Source organism: Palaemon carinicauda, chromosome 9, assembly GCF_036898095.1.
Source record: "Palaemon carinicauda isolate YSFRI2023 chromosome 9, ASM3689809v2, whole genome shotgun sequence".
Taxonomy (NCBI): domain Eukaryota; kingdom Metazoa; phylum Arthropoda; class Malacostraca; order Decapoda; family Palaemonidae; genus Palaemon; species Palaemon carinicauda.
Genome location: NC_090733.1, coordinates 135,404,447 through 135,423,567, shown reverse-complemented (window position 1 = coordinate 135,423,567; position 19,121 = coordinate 135,404,447). Strand labels below are relative to the sequence as shown.

Here is a 19,121-nt window from a genome sequence, read left to right as displayed (position 1 = left end):
TAAGCATCTTGCTTTTCCAATTTTCCAATTAGGGTTGTAGCTTATCAAGTAATAATAATAATAATTTAGAAATCGTTCTGATGTCAAGATGACCATCAATTTAAATGTCGTCTTTACAAAAAGTAGTGAAGTAGTATAGTCTCAATAAGAAAGCAATGAACAATGAACTTATATAACATGAAACAACCAAATATATATAAATGCATACTGTAATGTTTTCCATCTATGCCTATTGACACAAAGGGTCTCTATCAGTTGTCTTATCTTGAACTTTTAAGTCAATACTTCTCCATTCATCATCTCTTACTTACTGGACTTTTAATATTGACAGAAAATTCTGTGGACAGGAAATACCCACTCATACCAACTATTGCTATGCTTGATTAAAAGACCATTACTGCACGTACCCAAAGATCCGTATGAAACTTGTTTTAACTCCAAACTCTGTCCCAAGAATACAGAATTAATTGTGGGGAATGGAGGAGAGGTCTCACTTTAGTATGTTATAAGAGTGACTATTCCAGACTATTTTTTTTCGCTGTTATTATCATCATACTAAGCAGTATCATATTACTACAGCGACATACAGAACAGATCATTAATTTTTTCTACTAAATAGTTTTGTGTTGTATTGCATATTAAAAGGTATTTACTGGACGTATGTGAGAGAGAGGGAGAAAGATGTGCTGATGTTAATATTGCCAGTACCGTGCCATATTGACTTGAAGGATTTGTTCAAACAACTGTAGATATTAGGGGACTTGGGAGACTTGAAATTTACCTCTTTAGATAAATGCCAGTACTATTTCAATTTTTCTATATAAAACCTGACGTACAACATAATTACTGTATACATCTAGTTAGTACACTTCCGTAAATAAATAAGGATAATTTCTTGTAATATTTAAATGGTCAAAGGTAATATTTTACTAGAAGAATGATTGATTTCACTTAGTTTCATTGTTTTAACTTGTGGTTTTCAGAACTTAAATGCTTATCGTGGTTTTCATAACTTAATGCTTATCATGCAGCTTTGAACATAAGGTACTCACAACTGGATATCCCTTCCACAGCTTCCTTTTAAGGGTCTGTTGTTCGCAGCGTACCTTCCTTACGTATTATAGGTGGCACTGAAAGTTCTTTTCACTCTTAACCGAGCTGTCTCATTTCTTTATATTTGCATTATTCCTGTTTCCATTGTCTTTTAACCCTTTTACCCCCAAAGGACGTACTGGTACGTTTCACAAAACTCATCCCTTTACCCCCATGGACGTACCGGTACGTCCTTGCAAAAAAAATGCTATAACAAATTTTTTTTTCATATTTTTTAAATTTTTTTGTGAAAATTCAGGCATTCTCCAAGAGAATGAGACCAACCTGACCTCTCTATGACAAAAATTAAGGCTGTTAGAGCAATTTGAAAAAAATATACTACAAAATGTGCTGGGAAAAAAATAACCCCCTGGGGGTTAAGGGTTGGAAATTCCCAAAGAGCCTGGGGGTAAAAGGGTTAATAATAAACTTTCGGGAAACTCCAGAGTAGAATTATGGTGTCTTAGTCGATGACCTCGGATTCTGCTTGATGATAATGATAATTTATTGATTTCTAATGACGTATTGTCGTTAGGTTTGTTGAAAGGCTATAATTTTCATTTTAAGTAATCTCCATGTGATGTAGGTCAACCTAAATGAAAACAATATTCCAATGAAAAGGTCACCTAATGAAAAAAATCTGAGAGCTAATAAAATTGACATGTTTTCTAGGAACTAATTTAGTAACCATTCGACTTATGTGTCTTCTTTAATTAAGAGCTTCATTGTGCTCACCTTCACTTATAACTAAAGAGTAAATTTGAATTGGCTTATAGGCTAACAACGAATGGTGGGAGAAGGATAGGTAGTGGTGGTGGTGGGGGGAAGGCAGTAGCTGTAGTGAACGACACCTCGTAGTAACGGGGGATTTTGAGGAGGGAGAAGTCTAATTGGAAAGGGTCTCTGGTAGTGGTATCACTCTCCCCAGTTTTAATACCGACACCCTTTTAGGGGTGAGCAAGCTGGATATATTTCTAGCATTCCATACAACTTTTTTCTCTGGCATATTTAGCAGTATTTATACCTTTTAAATGGTGCTTTAAGGAGCATTTCACGGAGCGACACAGGTTGAGCCCAGAAATAGATTTTTCCTTCGTCAAAATCCCTGAAATAATCAAGGTTCGGGTATACTGTAGAGGATTCAAAATGTATCAGAAGTGCATACACCCCAAATGTGGCAAGCAGCTCTTCTAGGAGAAGGTACTCCAAAATCAAACCAGTGTTCTCTAGTCTTGGGTAGTGCCATAACCTCTGTACCATGGTCTTCCACTGTCTTGAGTTAGAGTTCTCTTGCTTGAGGGTACACTCGGGAACTATTCTATCTGAAATCTCCTCTTCTTGTTTTGTTAAATTTCTTAATACTTTATATAGGAAATATTTATGTTGATGCTGTTACTGTTCTTAAAATATTTTTTTTTTTCCTTGTTTCCTCTCCTGACTGGGCTATTTACCCTGTTGGAGCCCCTGGGCTTATAGCATTCTGCTTTTCCAACTAGGGTTGTAGCTTAGCAAGTAATAATAATAATAATGATAATGTGTAACTGGAATGGTTGCTATATAAGTGTTTTATTTTGCAGGAGCCATGTACTTGGAAGTGCAAACATCAGCGTTGCGGTAAAAGATGCGGAGAACCGTGTTCTGTTCCTCCGTGCCAGCAACCTTGCACTAAACCCTTGGGTTGTGGTCATCCGTGCGTAGGGTTTTGCGGCGATCCTTGCCCTCCATTATGCAGGATTTGTGATAAAGAGGAATTGGAAGAATTTGTATTGTTAGGATTTGAAGAGGAAGCAGATGCAAGGTAAGAATGTTGTATCCGTAGTTATTGTTTGTTATTTATTATTTGTTATCATCCAGTATTATTAGAAATACCTTTAACAAGGTTATAAGTTTCCTTTTGGAAGTTTACATCGATTACATGTTTGTTAGAAAGTCTGAAAAAGAAGCCTAACCAGGCAGAGGGCTTCAATGTAGAACTGTTTTGCCAGTCAAAAGACCCAATAACTCTAGTGGTAGTAGCCCAGTGGGCGGTAGCTGTCTTGGCCAACCTGCAGAAATGATACGCCTATTAAAAGGACTGTGGTTTGTATGTTTAGTTAGGAAAATTAAAGATACTCGTAAAATTAGGTCATTTTCTTAGGCTTAAGAGCATTTCTAGTAATTAGTTAAAAATGGTAGTTGGGAAAGCGTCACCTCCGAATAGCCATCCATATTCTGTGTCTTTGAGCAAATTTTGTATATAGTGAATGTATTACAGGTTTGTCCTTCTGGAAGACTGTGGTCATGTCATTGAGGCACAAGGTTTAGAAGGATGGCTAGCACAAAGCATGGAAGAAATTGGCATGAAGACTTGTCCCAAATGCAGGAAATCCATATACAACAATCGTCGTTTCCAGAACGTCATTTTGGGTACCTACAAAGATGTTTCTAAGGTCAAAGGAAAGTATTTCACGAATAAGACCATCATTAGAAGAAAGGAAATTGAGCTTGTTCTGCAAGGTAAGGGAAAGATTTTGATTTGAAAGAATAAACATTGAAATAATTTTAAATGGTAAGAAAATCAAGTTGATAAAACATTTATTCAAACATTGAATTTTGCCTGAAATATAAATTATTCATACAAGAAAAATATTGTGATTTTTTATAACTTTGTAGTTGCTTGCTATATAGTTACCTGAAATATAAGTTAGTGGGTTGTTAAAAGTGACAATGGTTGGATGATTTAATAGAAAAAGATCAAAGTAATTAAAGTATGTAAATTAACTCGAAGAACATAAGAAGTTTCTAATATTTGATTAACCCTTTTACCCTCAAGCTATTTGGAACTTTCCAACCCTTAACCCCCAGGCGTTTTTTTTTTTCGAGCACATTTTGCAATATATATTTTTTAAATTGCTGTAACAGGTCAGGTTGGTCTCATTCTTTTGGAAAATGCCTGAAGTTTCTCATAGAGTTATAAAAAATATGCAAAAAATGTTAAATAGTAGTTTTTTGCAAGGACGTACCAGTACGTCCATGGTGGTAAAGGGACGAGTTTTGTGAAACGTACCAGTACGTCCATTGGGGGTAAAAGGGTTAATTTTCATGACACAACTGAAATTTATTGCTATGCCTTCAAAGATGTTTTGACAAGTTTGACCTTAACGGGAAAAAAAAAAAAAAAAAAAAAAAAAAAAAAAAAAAAAAAAAAAAAAGGAAAAGGAAAAGTTATACGCAAATGGCATGACTCTCCTCAGCCACCTCACAGGTAAACAAATCAATCCTCAAGGTTAAATGGCTCAATAAGAGAAACCTGTTTGTTGCCATTTATTTCTCCAATTATAATAAGAATATTAGTTTGTCTTTAATTCGTTGGACTGTACAGTATTGTAAATTTTTCAATATTTAACTTAGCCGGTGATTATATAGCTGCAACTCTGTTGCTCGACAGACAACTCTACGGAAAAACTCGCCAGCGATCGCTACACAGGTTGCGGGTGTGCCCAACAGCGCCATCTGTCGACCAGATACCCAGCTCTCAATGTAAACAAAGACTCAATTTTCTCTCTGTCGAGGTGTCGACAAGACGTACTTTACTCGCTGTTGCTAAACTGGAGTTTTTCACATCTAATTGGTGAAGTACTATATTCTAGTTTTGAGCTTTCGCTGTGCAGGGTTTTTCTTCACACAAATCCTTGAACTCTTTTTGATAACGGATTCTTTGTTGATGACTTTTTGATCGTTTTTTGGAATTTCCCTTGACCAATTCAAAATGGCTGACCCTTCACAAGTCCCCAAATTTAGGAAATGCAATGCTAGGGACTGTTCTAGGCGTCTTCCGAAGGCTTCTATCGACCCTCACACTGTTTGTTCCAATTGTCGGGATAAAACCTGTCAATTGGAAGATCGGTGTGAGGAGTGCGTTGGCCTTTCGGAATTCGATTTTATCGAATTTTAAAAGTACACACGTAGGCTAGAGAGAGATAGAGTTAGGAGAAGTTCTTTCTATTGATATATCCTCTCCTCATGCCCCACAACCTATTCCTTCCCCTGTAGTGGTTGCTCCTAACCCCCCTCCTAGCACTCAGGAACCATCGATGGCTGATATGATGCGTGCCATCCAAGCTCTGGGTGAGAGAGTTGAGTCCCTTGCTAGTGACCGTAATCAGCTCATGGCGGATGTGAAGGAGCTTAAGTGCCAAAGTGCAGTGGGAAGTGTTAAAGTGCCTAGTGATAGTGTTGCGGACAGTGTTGCGCTTGAGGGTTCGTCTGTTCGTGCCTGTCGTCCTCCTAATCCGGGACCTCTTGCAAGCTCCCAAGTCCAGGGGAGAAGCAATGTCGTACGACGCATGGGTTCGAGAGGCTTTAATCAGCGAACAGACGTTCCCTCCGTGGTATCGGGCGTATCTACCCAAGATCGCTCCTACCTAACTAAGACGAGAGAGCCCATTTATACCTCGTCTTCTGAAGGTGTTTCTCGCAAGAAACTTTGGACCAAGGTCTCGCGACCGTTAAAACGTAAATCGGTCCCTTCAGCACAAGTCCAACGGCCCGGTTGTAGCCACTGGGTCAGTTCGGACTCGTTGCCGTCATCCGATGACTGCTCACCGCCTAAGAGAGGCAAAGCGGTACCGCTTCAGACAGTAACACCGTCTGTCGCCGCACCTGCTCCCGTAGACCCCAAGTGGTCTCTACTGCAAGACATGCAGTCTAAACTTACGTCTCTGATGCAGGACTTTCGTGCGGAGAAGGTTGCTGCCGTACCAACTAGTGCAGTACCTAGCCTACAACCCTCCACGCGATCGGTTGTGCGTCCTGTGGACGCTGAGGTAACCTTCTCACGCACACCAGTTGAGAGAGTTCCTCCACCCATGCGTTCCAGTGTGATCTGGCAGCCGCATGTTGACGTTAAGCAACGCACGGAGGTTGCCGTTGACGTTCTGGATGTTCAACAACCGTCAGAGTTGCTTTGTTTTGACGCGGTGCGTCAACCTCCGCAACCCAGTGTGGTTTCCACTGCGCACCCACATCAGTCTAGACAGTCTGGAGTAGACGCTGTGCGTCCCCGCGCTACCATGGTTGTTGCCAGCTCACAGACTGGGCAGCAATTCCATGACGTTGCGCCCGGCTCAGTCACGCATGCACCAGTGCGACCGGACTCAGCGAACCAGCCGTTACCTACTCCGTTGCCGTTTCCTCATCAGTTGTCGGATGAGGAACTTTCTGATGATGATGTTGCTGCACATATAGATGAACCACAATCAGAATTGGACGAGCCTAAGTCTACTCAACCCTCTTTGGACTTTAGAAAAGTTTTGGCCATTTTCAAAGAGCTGTTTCCTGACCAGTTTGTTTCTGTGGCTCTTCGTTCTCCGCCTTCAGAGTTTGTTTTAGGCATGCCGTCTACCACTCCTGCCTTTACTAGACTCGTCCTCGCACGCTCGTCCAAGAGAGCTTTGCGGGTGATAGGAGAATGGTTGCAGTCCAAGAAGAGTTTAGGGAAGACAGCCTTTGCTTTTCCCCCTGCTAGACTCTCTTCTAGATCGAGCGTCTGGTATGCCACGGGAGAAGTTCTCGGCTTGGGAGTTCCTGCCTCTGCCCAGGGCGACTTCTCAAGTCTTGTAGACTCTCCCCGCCGCCTTGCCATGAGACGCTCAAAGATATGTTGGTCATCTTCGGACCTGGACCACCTTTTGAAAGGAATCTTTAGGGCCTTCGAAGTTTTTAACTTCTTAGACTGGTGTCTAGGAGCCCTAAGCAGGAAGATCTCTTCGACAGATAAAGAGACTTCCTTGCTCATTATGTCCTGCATGGACAAGGCCGTACATGATGGGTCTAATGAGCTTGCTGCATCATTTGTGTCCGGAGTCCTAAAAAAGCGAGAAAATCTCTGCTCATTCCTTTCTGCTGGAGTTACACCGTGCCAGAGATCGGAGCTTCTCTTTGCTCCTCTTTCCAAGTGCCTTTTTCCAGAAGTCCTGATTAAGGAAATAGCCGCTTCATTAGTGCAGAAGGACACTCACGATCTTGTTGCGTCCTCAGCTCGCAAAGCTCCCCCTTTGCCTACCTTGTCAGCTAGACCAAGGATGGACACTCCAGCGTCTCGTTTTATTCCGCCCTTTCGTGGCAGAGCCTCCAGCAGAGGAGGTGCTCGTGCCGAAGGGAAACGAGGGAAGAAGAAAGGATCCAAGTCCTATAAGGGCAGAGTCTGACTGCCCGCATCTTCAGACAGCAGTGGGAGCCAGACTCAAGAACTTCTGGCAGACCTGGGAGAAGAGAGGCGCAGATGCACAATCTGTGAAGTTGCTCAGAGAGGGGTACAAGATCCCTTTTGTACGGAAACCTCCTCTAGCAACGTCTCCCATCGATCTCTCTCCTAGGTACAGAGAGGAAGACAAGAGACGAGCCTTGAAACGGGAAGTGTCTCATTTACTAGAGAAGGGAGCGGTGGTCAAAGTCTCGGACCTTCAATCTCCGGGATTCTACAACCGCCTCTTCTTGGTTTCAAAGAAGACAGGAGGGTGGAGGCCGGTGCTAGACGTCAGTGCTCTGAATGTCTTTGTCACAAAGCAGACGTTCTCCATGGAGACCACAAAGTCAGTCTTAGCAGCGGTCAGAAGGAAAGACTGGATGGTCTCATTAGACCTAAGGGACGCCTACTTCCACGTCCCCATCCACCCGGACTCCCAACCTTTTCTGAGATTCGTTTTCGAAAAGGTGGTCTACCAGTTTCAGGCCCTGTGCTTTGGCCTAAGCACAGCTCCTCTTGTGTTTACGAGGCTGATAAGGAATGTAGCCAAATTCCTCCATTTATCGGACATCCGAGCCTCCCTTTATTTGGACGACTGGCTTCTAAGAGCCTCTTCCAGTCGTCGCTGTCTGAAGGATCTAAAGTGGACTCTAGATCTGACCAAGGAATTGGGTCTCCTTGTCAATATGGAAAAGTCGCAACTGGTCCCATCCCAAACTATTGTGTATTTAGGGATGGAGATTCACAGTCTAGCTTTTCGGGCTTTTCCGTCGGCCCCCAGAAAAAGCCAAGCCCAGGTATGCATCCAGAACATGCTGAAGAAGGAACACTGCTCAGTCAGGCAGTGGATGAGTCTGGTAGGGACGCTATCATCCCTGGAACAATTTGTGTCATTAGGAAGACTACACCTCCGTCCTCTTCAATACCATCTGGCTTTTCACTGGAAAAAGGACAAGACGCTAGAAGCGGTCTCGATCCCCATTTCCGAAAAGATGAAGTCTTGTCTGACTTGGTGGAAGGACAGTATCAACCTAAGAGAGGGTCTTCCCCTGGCTGTTCAGACTCCCAACCACGTTCTCTTCTCGGACGCATCGGACGTAGGCTGGGGCGCGACATTAGACGGTCGGGAATGTTCAGGACTGGAACTCGAGTCAAAGGATCATGCATATCAACTGCAAGGAGCTGCTGGCAGTACATCTGGCCTTGAAAAGCTTCAGGTCTCTCCTTCGAGGCAAAGTGGTGGAAGTGAACTCGGACAACACCACTGCCTTGGCGTACATCTCCAAGCAAGGAGGGACCCACTCACTGACGTTGTACGAGATCGCAAGGGACCTGCTCATCTGGTCAAAAGGTCAAGACATAACACTAGTAACGAGGTTCATCCAAGGCAACTTGAATGTCATGGCAGATTGTCTCAGTCGGAAAGGGCAAGTAATTCCAACAGAATGGACCCTCCACAAGGATGTATGCAAGACACTTTGGGCCACTTGGGGCCAACCAACCATAGATCTCTTTGCAACCTCGCTGACCAAGAGGCTCCCAATATATTGCTCACCAGTCCCAGACCCAGCAGCAATACATATAGATGCCTTTCTCCTAGATTGGTCACATCTAGATCTATACGCATTCCCACCGTTCAAGATTGTCAACAAGGTACTGCAGAAGTTCGCCTCTCACGAAGGGACAAGGTTGACGCTAGTTGCTCCCCTCTGGCCCGCGAGAGAATGGTTCACCGAGGTACTTCGATGGCTAGTAGACGTTCCCAGAAGTCTTCCTCTAAGGGTGGACCTTCTACGTCAGCCACACGTAAAGAAGGTACACCAAAGCCTCCACGCTCTTCGTCTGACTGCCTTCAGACTATCGAAAGACTCTCGAGAGCTAGAGGCTTTTCGAAGGAGGCAGCCAGTGCGATTGCTAGAGCAAGGAGAGCATCCACCCTTAGAGTCTACCAATCGAAGTGGGAAGTCTTCCGAAACTGGTGCAAGTCAGTCTTTGTATCCTCGACCAGTACCTCTGTAGCTCAAATAGCTGACTTTCTCCTATACCTGAGAAAAGGACGATCCCTTTCAGCTCCCACTATCAAGGGCTACAGAAGCATGTTGGCATCGGTCTTCCGGCATAGAGGCTTAGATCTTTCCAACAATAAAGATCTTCAGGACCTCTTTAAGTCTTTTGAGACCACGAAGGAGCGTCGTTTGGTTACACCTGGTTTGTATTTAGACGTGGTACTAAGATTCCTCATGTCAGACAGGTTTGAGCCGCTACAATCAGCCTCCCTGAAAGATCTCACTTTAAAGACACTTTTCCTGGTATGCTTAGCCACAGCTAAAAGAGTCAGTGAGATTCATGCCATCAGCAAGAACATCGGATTTTCGTCAGAAAAAGCTGCATGTTCGCTACAACTTGGTTTTCTAGCCAAAAATGAGCTGCCTTCTCGACCTTGGCCGAAATCGTTCGATATTCCCAGCTTATCGAATATGGTAGGCAATGAACTAGAAAGAGTCTTATGCCCTGTGAGAGCTCTTAAGTTCTATTTAAAGCGAACTAAACCTTTACGAGGCCAATCTGAAGCTTTATGGTGTTCAGTTAAGAAACCATCTTTGCCTATGTCAAAGAATGCTTTATCCTACTTTATCAGACTGTTAATACGAGAAGCTCATTCACATCTGAGTGAGGAAGACCAAGCATTGCTTAAGGTGAGGACACACGAAGTTAGAGCTGTCGCAACTTCCGTGGCCTTTAAGCAAAATAGATCTCTGCGAAGTATAATGGACGCAACCTATTGGAGAAGCAAGTCAGTGTTTGCGTCTTTTTATCTAAAGGATGTCCAGTCTCTTTACGAGGACTGCTACACACTGGGACCATTCGTAGCAGTGAGGGCTCAACCACTACAATTCCCTAATTCCATACCCTTTTAATCTTTCTCTTGAAATGTTTTTAGTGTGGTTTTTTTTGGGTTGTCCGGAAGGCTAAGAAACCTTTCGCATCCTGGTTGATTTGGCGGGTGGTCAGAGTCATTTCTTGAGAGCGCCTAGATTAGGGTTTTGATGAGGTCCTGTTGTATGGGTTGCAACCCTTGATACTTCAGATCCTAGGGGTCGATCAGCATCCTAAGAGGATCACGAGGCTCCGTAAGGAAGACGTACTTAAAAGGCAGAGTAATTGTTCAAGTCGACTTCCTTACCAGGTACCTATTTATTTTGTTTTTGTTATTTTGATAACTTCTAAAATGAAATAAAAAACTCTTAGCTCATAAAAGTGTAAACATATATTACTGGTCTCTACCCACCATCCTGGGTGTGAATCAGCTATATAATCACCGGCTAAGTTAAATATTGAAAAATGTTATTTTGATTATAAAAGGGATTTTGACGTAGGAAAAATCTATTTCTGGGCGAAGGACCTGTGCCGCCCAGTGAATAAGCTCCATTTATCACTTATTCTTAGGTAATTTACTGCTAAATATACCAGAGAAAAAATGTAAAGGAGTGCTAGGTTAACTAGCTCGCTCACCTATTGGTGTCGGTATAAAATTGGGCGTATATTCCAGAGGTCCCGCACTATTTAGATTAATCCACGACAGAGAACCCCAATAGAGGAGAGCCGTTCAACCTCACTCGGTACTACTAACAATGCATCCGCTCAGAACCCAACTCCTTAGCACCCAAAGTTTGGGGACTCCAAGGGAGAGGAGCTGGGAGGGTTCACTGGGCGGCACAGGTCCTTCGCCCAGAAATAGATTTTTCCTACGTCAAAATCCCTTTTCTGGGCTCGAACCTGTGCCGCCCAGTGAATCTATACAAGAGAAAAATGTCACCAAACTTGCAAATTAAAGGAAAAAACATAAGCGTAAGGGAAATACAGGATGCTTTAATCAGAGATGAGTACCAAAAAACAATTATAAGGGTATCTTAAATATGAACATAAATCCAATAAGGTAGGTATAATAATGCCGTGAGTGATAATATATACAGATACTCAGGAGCATAAAATTTACAAATATAATAACAGTATTCAGGTGCGAGACCAACGAATACAATAGGGTATAAATGAGGCAGGTAAGAGGGAGATAAAGAGTCAAGGCATTAACCTGTGAGTTACTTGGGAGTAACTACGCTCCCTGCGGCTACTGTAGAAAATTTTAGGGCTTCCAAATGTTTAAGGTAGTGTTTCTTGAACACTGACGGTGATTTCCACCCTATATACCTGGAAAGGTCTGTAAAATTCATGTGGTGAAAGAAGTTCACCGAGGTGGCAACCGCCCTGATATCATGTGCAAGAGGAAAAGAGTCAGGGTTAGCTTGTTTAATAAAATACAAAATTTGTTGCCTGATCCCTTTAATAGTAATGGTACCGCCTTGTTCTCTAACGAATAGAGGCCCCGAGGAGTTAGAGGAGGTCCGGGATAAATAAGACCTAAGAGTAGTGACAGGGCACAGCGACGGATCTTGCGTGAGGGGAACAATTTTCCAGGAGGTCCATCTGTTCTGAGGGTCTTCATTCTTAGCCAAAAAGAATTTGTTAGGAGAAAGAAGGACCTCTCCTGAAGGCAGAAAGTCAATATGACCTGGGTCTCGACAAGGCTGCCAATTCAGAAATTCTTGCCCCGGAAGCCAAGCTCACTAGGAAAAGTGTTTTCCTGAGAAGGGGCATGTAATCACAAGAACTGTTAATGGTATCAGAAGCCAATTTGAGTACGTCATTAAGGAACCAGGTCACCGGGGTAGGACGAGTAACCGGTTCCAGTCTGGCACAAGCTTTCGGAATTGAAGCTAACAAAGAGTCGGTTAAGTCTATGTTAAAACCCACTTGGAAGATCTTTTTCAGAGCCGATTTAATAGTGGTGATAGTATTGGCTGCCAGACCTGATTCTAGTAAAGATCTAAAGAAAGTGACTGTAAGGTTCAAGTTCATACAGTTCACGTCTGAGTCTATTAAAAATTTTGCCAACTTTTTAACTGCAGAGTCATACTGGCGGATGGTGGAATCCCGTTTATCCGATTCTAGGAACAAGGTGTTTTGAGGATCAATATTGGCACCATGCATAGCCGCAAACTTCATAAAGTCCATAAAGTTAGGGCGCTCTGAATGTTTGAGAAAGCGTACACAACGCGTGTTTGTACTATCTGAGACAGAACCGGATTGGGTATCGGGTGAGGGTATAGTCTCAACTCCCGCAGGAGAGGATACCAGTTGCTCTTGGGCCAGTTGGGTGCGACCAAGGCTACTTGTCCCTTGAAGGATCTCAGTTTGTCTAGAACTTTCAGTAAAAGATTCACCGGGGGAAAGAGATAAATCTTTTCCCAGTTGTCCCAATTCTGTGACATGGCGTCTGTGGCGTAAGCCTGAGGGTCTAGATTGGGAGCCACATATACTCTCAATTTGTGGTTGGATTCCGTGGCGAAGAGGTCCACTTGGAGACCGGGAACCTGAGAGAGAATCCACCGAAATGACTTTAGATCGAGTGACCATTCCGATTCTAGAGGGGAGGTCCGGGACAGGGCGTCTGCCACTACATTCCGGACTCCCGCCAGGTGGACAGCTGAAAGATGCCAACGGTTCGAGGCTGCTAGGGAGAATATGGCTACTAGAACATGGTTCAGAGGCCCTGACTTTGACCCGCCTCTGTTGAGGCAGCGGACCACCACTTCGCTGTCGAGGACCAGACGAAGGTGTTGTTTCTTGGGAAGATCGAGACGTTTCAGGGTTAGAAGAACTGCCATGGCCTCTAGCACATTGATGTGAAAATGGCGGAACAAGGGAGTCCAAAGACCTTGAACTTTCTTGAGCTGAGAATAGCCGCCCCAACCTGATAAGGATGCATCTGTGTGAATGATTAATTCCGGAGGCGGAAATCGAAGGGGAACTGACTTTGACAGACTGTTTGCTCTTGTCCAAGGAAGAAGTCTTTCCCGTAGAATGGGAGGAAGGCGGACTTTCCTGTCCCGGAGCTTCCGGTTCGCCCTCGAACGCCAGACACGATTGATATCTTTCAATTTTGCCTTCAGAAGAAGATCCGTCACTGAGGCAAACTGAAGGGACCCCAGAATCTTCTCTTGGAGTCGTCTGGAACTTACTTTGTCTTTGAGAAAGCGTTTGGTGTTCCTTGCAATCTCTAACCTCTTGGGTCTGGGAAGACACAGAGTATGAGATATAAGATCCCATTGCAGGCCGAGCCATTGGAACTTCGATTTTGGAAGAAGACGGGACTTCTTGAAGTTGATCTGGAAGCCTAGAGACTGAAGATAATGGATGACTTTGTGAGTGGCTTTTAGGCAATTTTGGGAGGTGTCTGACCAAATGAGCCAGTCGTCCAGATAGGCTACTACTTGAATCCCTTGATTCCTGAGTTCCTGAACAGCGACTTCTGCTAGTTTTGTGAAGATCCTTGGGGCGATGTTGAGCCCGAAAGGCATCACCTTGAAGGAGTAACTTTTGTCCCCTAAGCGAAAGCCTAGGTACGGACGGAAGTGTCTCGCTATCGGGACGTGATAGTAGGCGTCTGTAAGATCGATAGAGGTGGTGACGGCCCCACGGGGAAGTAAGGTCCGCACCTGCGAGACGGTAAGCATTCGAAACTTGTCGCATTGAATGGACAAGTTGAGAAGGGATAGATCTAGAATCACTCTTCTCTTGTCTGAATCCTTCTTCGGGACACTGAACAGCCGACCTTGAAACTTCAGATGTTTCGTTTCTTGTATGGCGATCCTGGACAAATTCGACCAGGTCCGGAGTGGAATGTTGACGAAATTTGTTCGGAGGAGGAGGTCCTTGAATCCAACTCCACCCCAGTCCCTTGGAGATGATACTGAACGCCCAAGGACTGAACCTCCATTTGTTGCGGAAGGCATAGAGCCTCCCCCCTACCTGCTGCACCTCAGTATTGGTTTGAGGAGTTGCCTCCACGTCCGCCTCGGAAGTTCTTTCCTCTGCGAAAGGCTCTTCCCCTGCCTTTGTTCTGGTTAGAGCCACGGTGGTAGCCTCTACCTCTACCATAACTCTGGGAAGAGCTATGAGCCTCGTAAGACTGGTTAAAGGCAGGGGAAGTGGCGGAGGCACCAGAAAGCTGGCTCTTAGGTAGCAGAACGGTGACATAGTCATCCGAAGGAGCCCGAGAGGTGGAAGGCTGTGCAGGGACAACAGAAGATGGAGGAAGAGGCAGCCGGAAGTTGGATGAAGCACTCTGTTGTTGCCTGAACTGGGTGGAGGTATATGGTCTAAGCTTCTTCCTACCCCGGGCTTGATAATTTGCGGGGTCATACTTGCGTTTAGGGGTCAAACCCCAACGGGCTTTAAGGCTCTGATTAACCCTAGTGGCCTCCGCCAAGACTTCCTCTACGAGATCCTCGGGGAAGAGATTTGAACCCCAACAGGAGGACCGGATGAGTTTATTAGGTTCATGCCTAATCGTCGCTTCAGCTAGGACATGCTTGCGACATCTGCGTTTAGCAGTAGCGAAGTCATATAAGTCATAATATAAAGACTGTAACGTAGCCTTGTTGAGAGACTTAAAAATACTCTCCGTATCGTAAGTCAAGGCTATCGACTCCGTGGATGTGGCCAGGTTTATAGTACGGCCCACACGTAGGCGGGAATCATATTCTTGTTTAATGAGGGATTCCGGGAGACGGGGAAGCTTCTCACTAAACAAGACTGAGGCACAGTCTGCTGCAAGCTTGCCAGAGGTAAAGGTGGTATGGACATTGTCCCAACACTCAATACCTGAGGGAAGAAGGAGGGAGATTGGATCCACCTCTCGGATGGGAGGCAAGGGCTTCTCCTCCAGAGCATATTGAAAGGCAAGCTCTGCCACCTTATTGACGCATGGAGTCAAGGTGTTCTTGTCCATTAAGAACATCGTAAAGGAGCTTTTATAAGGCGTCAGCATGGTGTTAGTGCAGCCGATGTCATTCAAAAATCTGGCCCAAACAGATTGGGCTTGCTCCTTCGGGAAGATGACCGTCTCTTTGGGGACCTTGTCTGATCGAACTAAAGCTTCCTCGGTAAGTCTGGCATAACCATGAAATGGAAATGCCAGACCAGGAGGAAAGAATTCAAAGTCCTCTAGAGGACGAGTGCCAAGGCCCTCCAGAGTCAACATTCCGTCTGAGAACGGGGAATGAAGAGCCATCCGCCAGGGTTTGTTCTTGGCAAACGGCGGGAGCTTAGAGGCATCCGGGATGAGAGAGCTTTGGACTCTCTCCGGAGCTCCTTGCTCTAAAGCCCCAATTCTCTGACCGAAGTTAGAGAACATCGAGTCCATCCTCGACTGCATCTCCGAAACCAACTTTGCCTGCATCTCCGACACGATGCGAAGCATGGCTGATTCGGAAAGGCCCGGGCTAGCAGCAGGAGGGGCGGAAGGAACTCCCGGGTCGTGAGACTTAGAGGAGGAACCAGAGGTCTTTGAAGACGGGTTCGTACAATGTTTAGAGCCATGAGAAGTCTTTTGAGGCTTGCGGGTTTTGGGTAAGGTCCTTGAAGTAGACTTATCCTTAGGGGGAACTGGGTATGAACGTTGAGACGAATCACGGTCCCCAGAAAATCCAAGAAAAGAAGAGCGATCAGAAGAAGAAGAAAGAGCGGGGCTGAGGATAGGAATCTCAGCGCCAGACACACCTGCCTCACTTACCACCCTACCTGTATCCGGCTCGTCTAGCAACATTGGTTCGACGTCCAGGTTCATGGAGGCAACATTATCCTCCAGACCTCCGGGGGCGTCCGATGGATCTTGCTCTGGGTCGATGAGACCCGTTATATTGGCATCAATGTGGGCAATGATGGGAGCTGCCACATGCCTAGCCACAGCAGCTGAAGACTTGGCGTTGGGGTAAACCATGGTGCAGTAGTCCTCAGATAGGACGTACGGCCGCTTAGACTTCACATTCCGGGCAAACCCACCAACCCACACCTTCAGTGTGGCCCGAGCCGCAGACTTTTGCTCCGGGGATGCCTGAAATAATAGTGGGAATTATAAAAGGGAGACTCCCAATGGTCCTTCAAGACCATATATATCTTACTAATAGTAAATAAAATAAGAAGGCAATATAGCCAACGGGACTCACCGAGTCAGATCCAAGGGTAGTGATGAGGTCGAAGCAAATCACACAGTTATCCGGGTGCCATACCACAACGTCTTCCAGTTGAACCCCACAAGGGGCGTGAGATCGGCAGACGGAGTGGCCACAAGGCTGGTGCAGAACAGCTGCACAGGCCGGCGTCAGACAATGCACCATCTATAAAAAGAATAGTATATGAGAAACTGTAATTCTCTTAAATAGGGGCGGGTCCGGAGGACCCGGGCCTAACATAGGTCTAACACAAGATTAGAGCTTAACTGTACTATTCTTTAAGTAGGGGCGGACCCGGGCCTAACATAGGTCTAACACAAGAATAGAGCTTAACTGTACTATTCTTTAAGTAGGGGCGGGTCCGGAGGACCCGGGCCTAACATAGGTCTAACACAAGATTAGAGCTTAACTGTACTTATTATTATTTTATTATATTTTTTATTTTTATTTTTTTTTTTTTTTTATTTATTTTTTTTTTTTTAAGTAGGGGCGGGTCCGGAGGACCCGGGCCTAACATAGGTCTAACGCAAGGTTAGAGCTTAACTGTAATATTCTTACATAGGGGCGGGACCGGAGGTCCCGGGCCTAAACATAAGTCTAACTTGAAACTAAAGTATAGCCATCCATTCCGGTCAAGCCGGGAGCATAAAAAAGGATGCAATAACAAGGAATTAAGACACATGGTGTCTGATTTCCCGGGGCGGGGTAGACCCCGGGCCGGGAAATAAAGGTATATTCAATACCAATTCCTTTAGGGACTCCGGGGTAGTGGTCTGTCATATATAATCATCATAGGAAATGTTATAAAATAATAGGGGGGCGGAACTGTAGCTAAGAACTGCCAATCGAACCCGGAGGGTTTCGTATAACATAAGCCAGAATGAAAAGTGATTATAAAATAGGGTGCACCGGGATCCAACTCTGTTGACCGGTGGCCAACCAGACTAGACAGAGACGAAACCGCCGGGCCACCCGGAGGACAAAGTTCATAAACACTTAACTACCCCCTCTAAAAGGAGGGAAGGCAACGGTCCCTTAGTGGAGGGGGGAGAAGCCTAGCCTCCCACCTAGCTAGAGGGGGAGCGTGGGGGAGGATCACGTGATACGAGGCAGCAGGGCTACCAACTGACGATCCCCAACCAGACAGATCAAACGGAGTAATGGCACAAATATTCATTATAATAATAATAATAGCGTTAAATATATGAATAAACACATAGAAAATTTTTGGGCAAGGCATGCAACATAAATAATTAATTCACAAAAAACACACCTGATGGCTAAAAATAACATTGCCGCCTTAGCACGAAGGTCGGCAGCCATAGCGATACGTAAATGATATCGGCCCAAAAATTGAACCACGAGGATTCTAAACGCTAAATAATGAATATTCACAATAACAAATAATATTTGATAATAAAAATAATACACATAGTAACACCGCAAGTGAAAATTAAAAGCTCTCAAAAACAGGAGTACCAACTGTAGTGAAATCAAGCAAGATCGGTATGAACGAAGAGAATAAACTCCTATAATATAAATATTAAACAATCTAGGTTGCTCAAAACACAGTAAAACCCAGCTTGGTACTTAACTTAGACGGTGTCTCCTGGGAAACCGACGAAGAAGCCATAATTCACTAGAAAATAACCAAAATTCGAGAGCACCACAAAAATGCGGGTTACTTTACTCGTCGTGCTAAAAGGAGTTGGGTTCTGAGCGGATGCATTGTTAGTAGTACCGAGGGAGGTTGAACGGCTCTCCTCTATTGGGGTTCTCTGTCGTGGATTAATCTAAATAGTGCGGGACCTCTGGAATATACGCCCAATTTTATACCGACACCAATAGGTGAGCGAGCTAGTTAACCTAGCACTCCTTTACATTTTTTCTCTAGTATATTTAGCAGTAAATTACCTAAGAATAAGTGCTAAATGGAGCTTATTCACTGGGCGGCACAGGTTCGAGCCCAGAAAATAAATTTTTGAATATACTTACCCGGTGATTATAAATTAAATGTCCCTCCCTTCCTCCCCAATAGAGACGCAGTGGGACGAGGAGAAAATTGAGTCTTTGTTTACATTGAGAGCTGGGTATCTGGTCGACAGATGGCGCTGTTGGGCACACCCGCAACCTGTGTAGCGATCGCTGGCGAGTTTTTACGTAGAGTTGTCTGTCGAGCAACAGAGTTGCAGCTATATAATCACCGGGTAAGTATATTCAAAAATTTATTTTATAATCAAAATAACATATTTCTGAAATATCTTCCGAGTTTGTGTAACTATATTTATTACTACTACTACTACTACTACTACTACTACTACTACTACTACTACTACTACTACTACTACTACTACTACTAACTAAGTTACAACCCTATATGGAAAAGCAAGATGCTATAAGCCCAAGGGTTCTGACAGGGAAAAATAGCCCAGTGAGGAATGGAAATAAGGAAATAAATGATAGAAGAAGTAATGAAAAATTGATATAAAGTATTTTAAAAACATTACCAACATTAATACAGATATTTTATATATAAACTATTCAAGGACTTATGTCAGCCTGTTCAACATAAAAACATTTGCTGCAAGTTTGAACTTTTGAAGTTTTACCGATTCAACTACCCGATTATACTATCAAATTTGGGATTGATCTATCCAGTTTTGTTTTGTTGCATTTGCCGAGTGCCATCTTGGTTTGGTGTTCAGAATCGGCTCTGCCATGAACATGGGGTT

The 19,121-nt window shown here is 44.3% G+C and overlaps 1 protein-coding gene across 2 annotated transcripts in view; it reads left to right on the top strand.

Annotated features, from left to right (window-relative positions):
* LOC137647163 (NFX1-type zinc finger-containing protein 1-like) overlaps nucleotides 1-19,121 on the top strand; it is a 181,233-nt gene that overhangs the window by 148,928 nt on the left and 13,184 nt on the right. For both annotated transcript variants that reach the window (XM_068380441.1, XM_068380442.1), the window contains exons 11-12: nucleotides 2,670-2,890; nucleotides 3,347-3,588. In XM_068380441.1, the coding sequence (XP_068236542.1) occupies nucleotides 2,670-2,890; nucleotides 3,347-3,588 (463 nt within the window). The remainder of the gene's footprint in view (nucleotides 1-2,669; nucleotides 2,891-3,346; nucleotides 3,589-19,121) is intronic.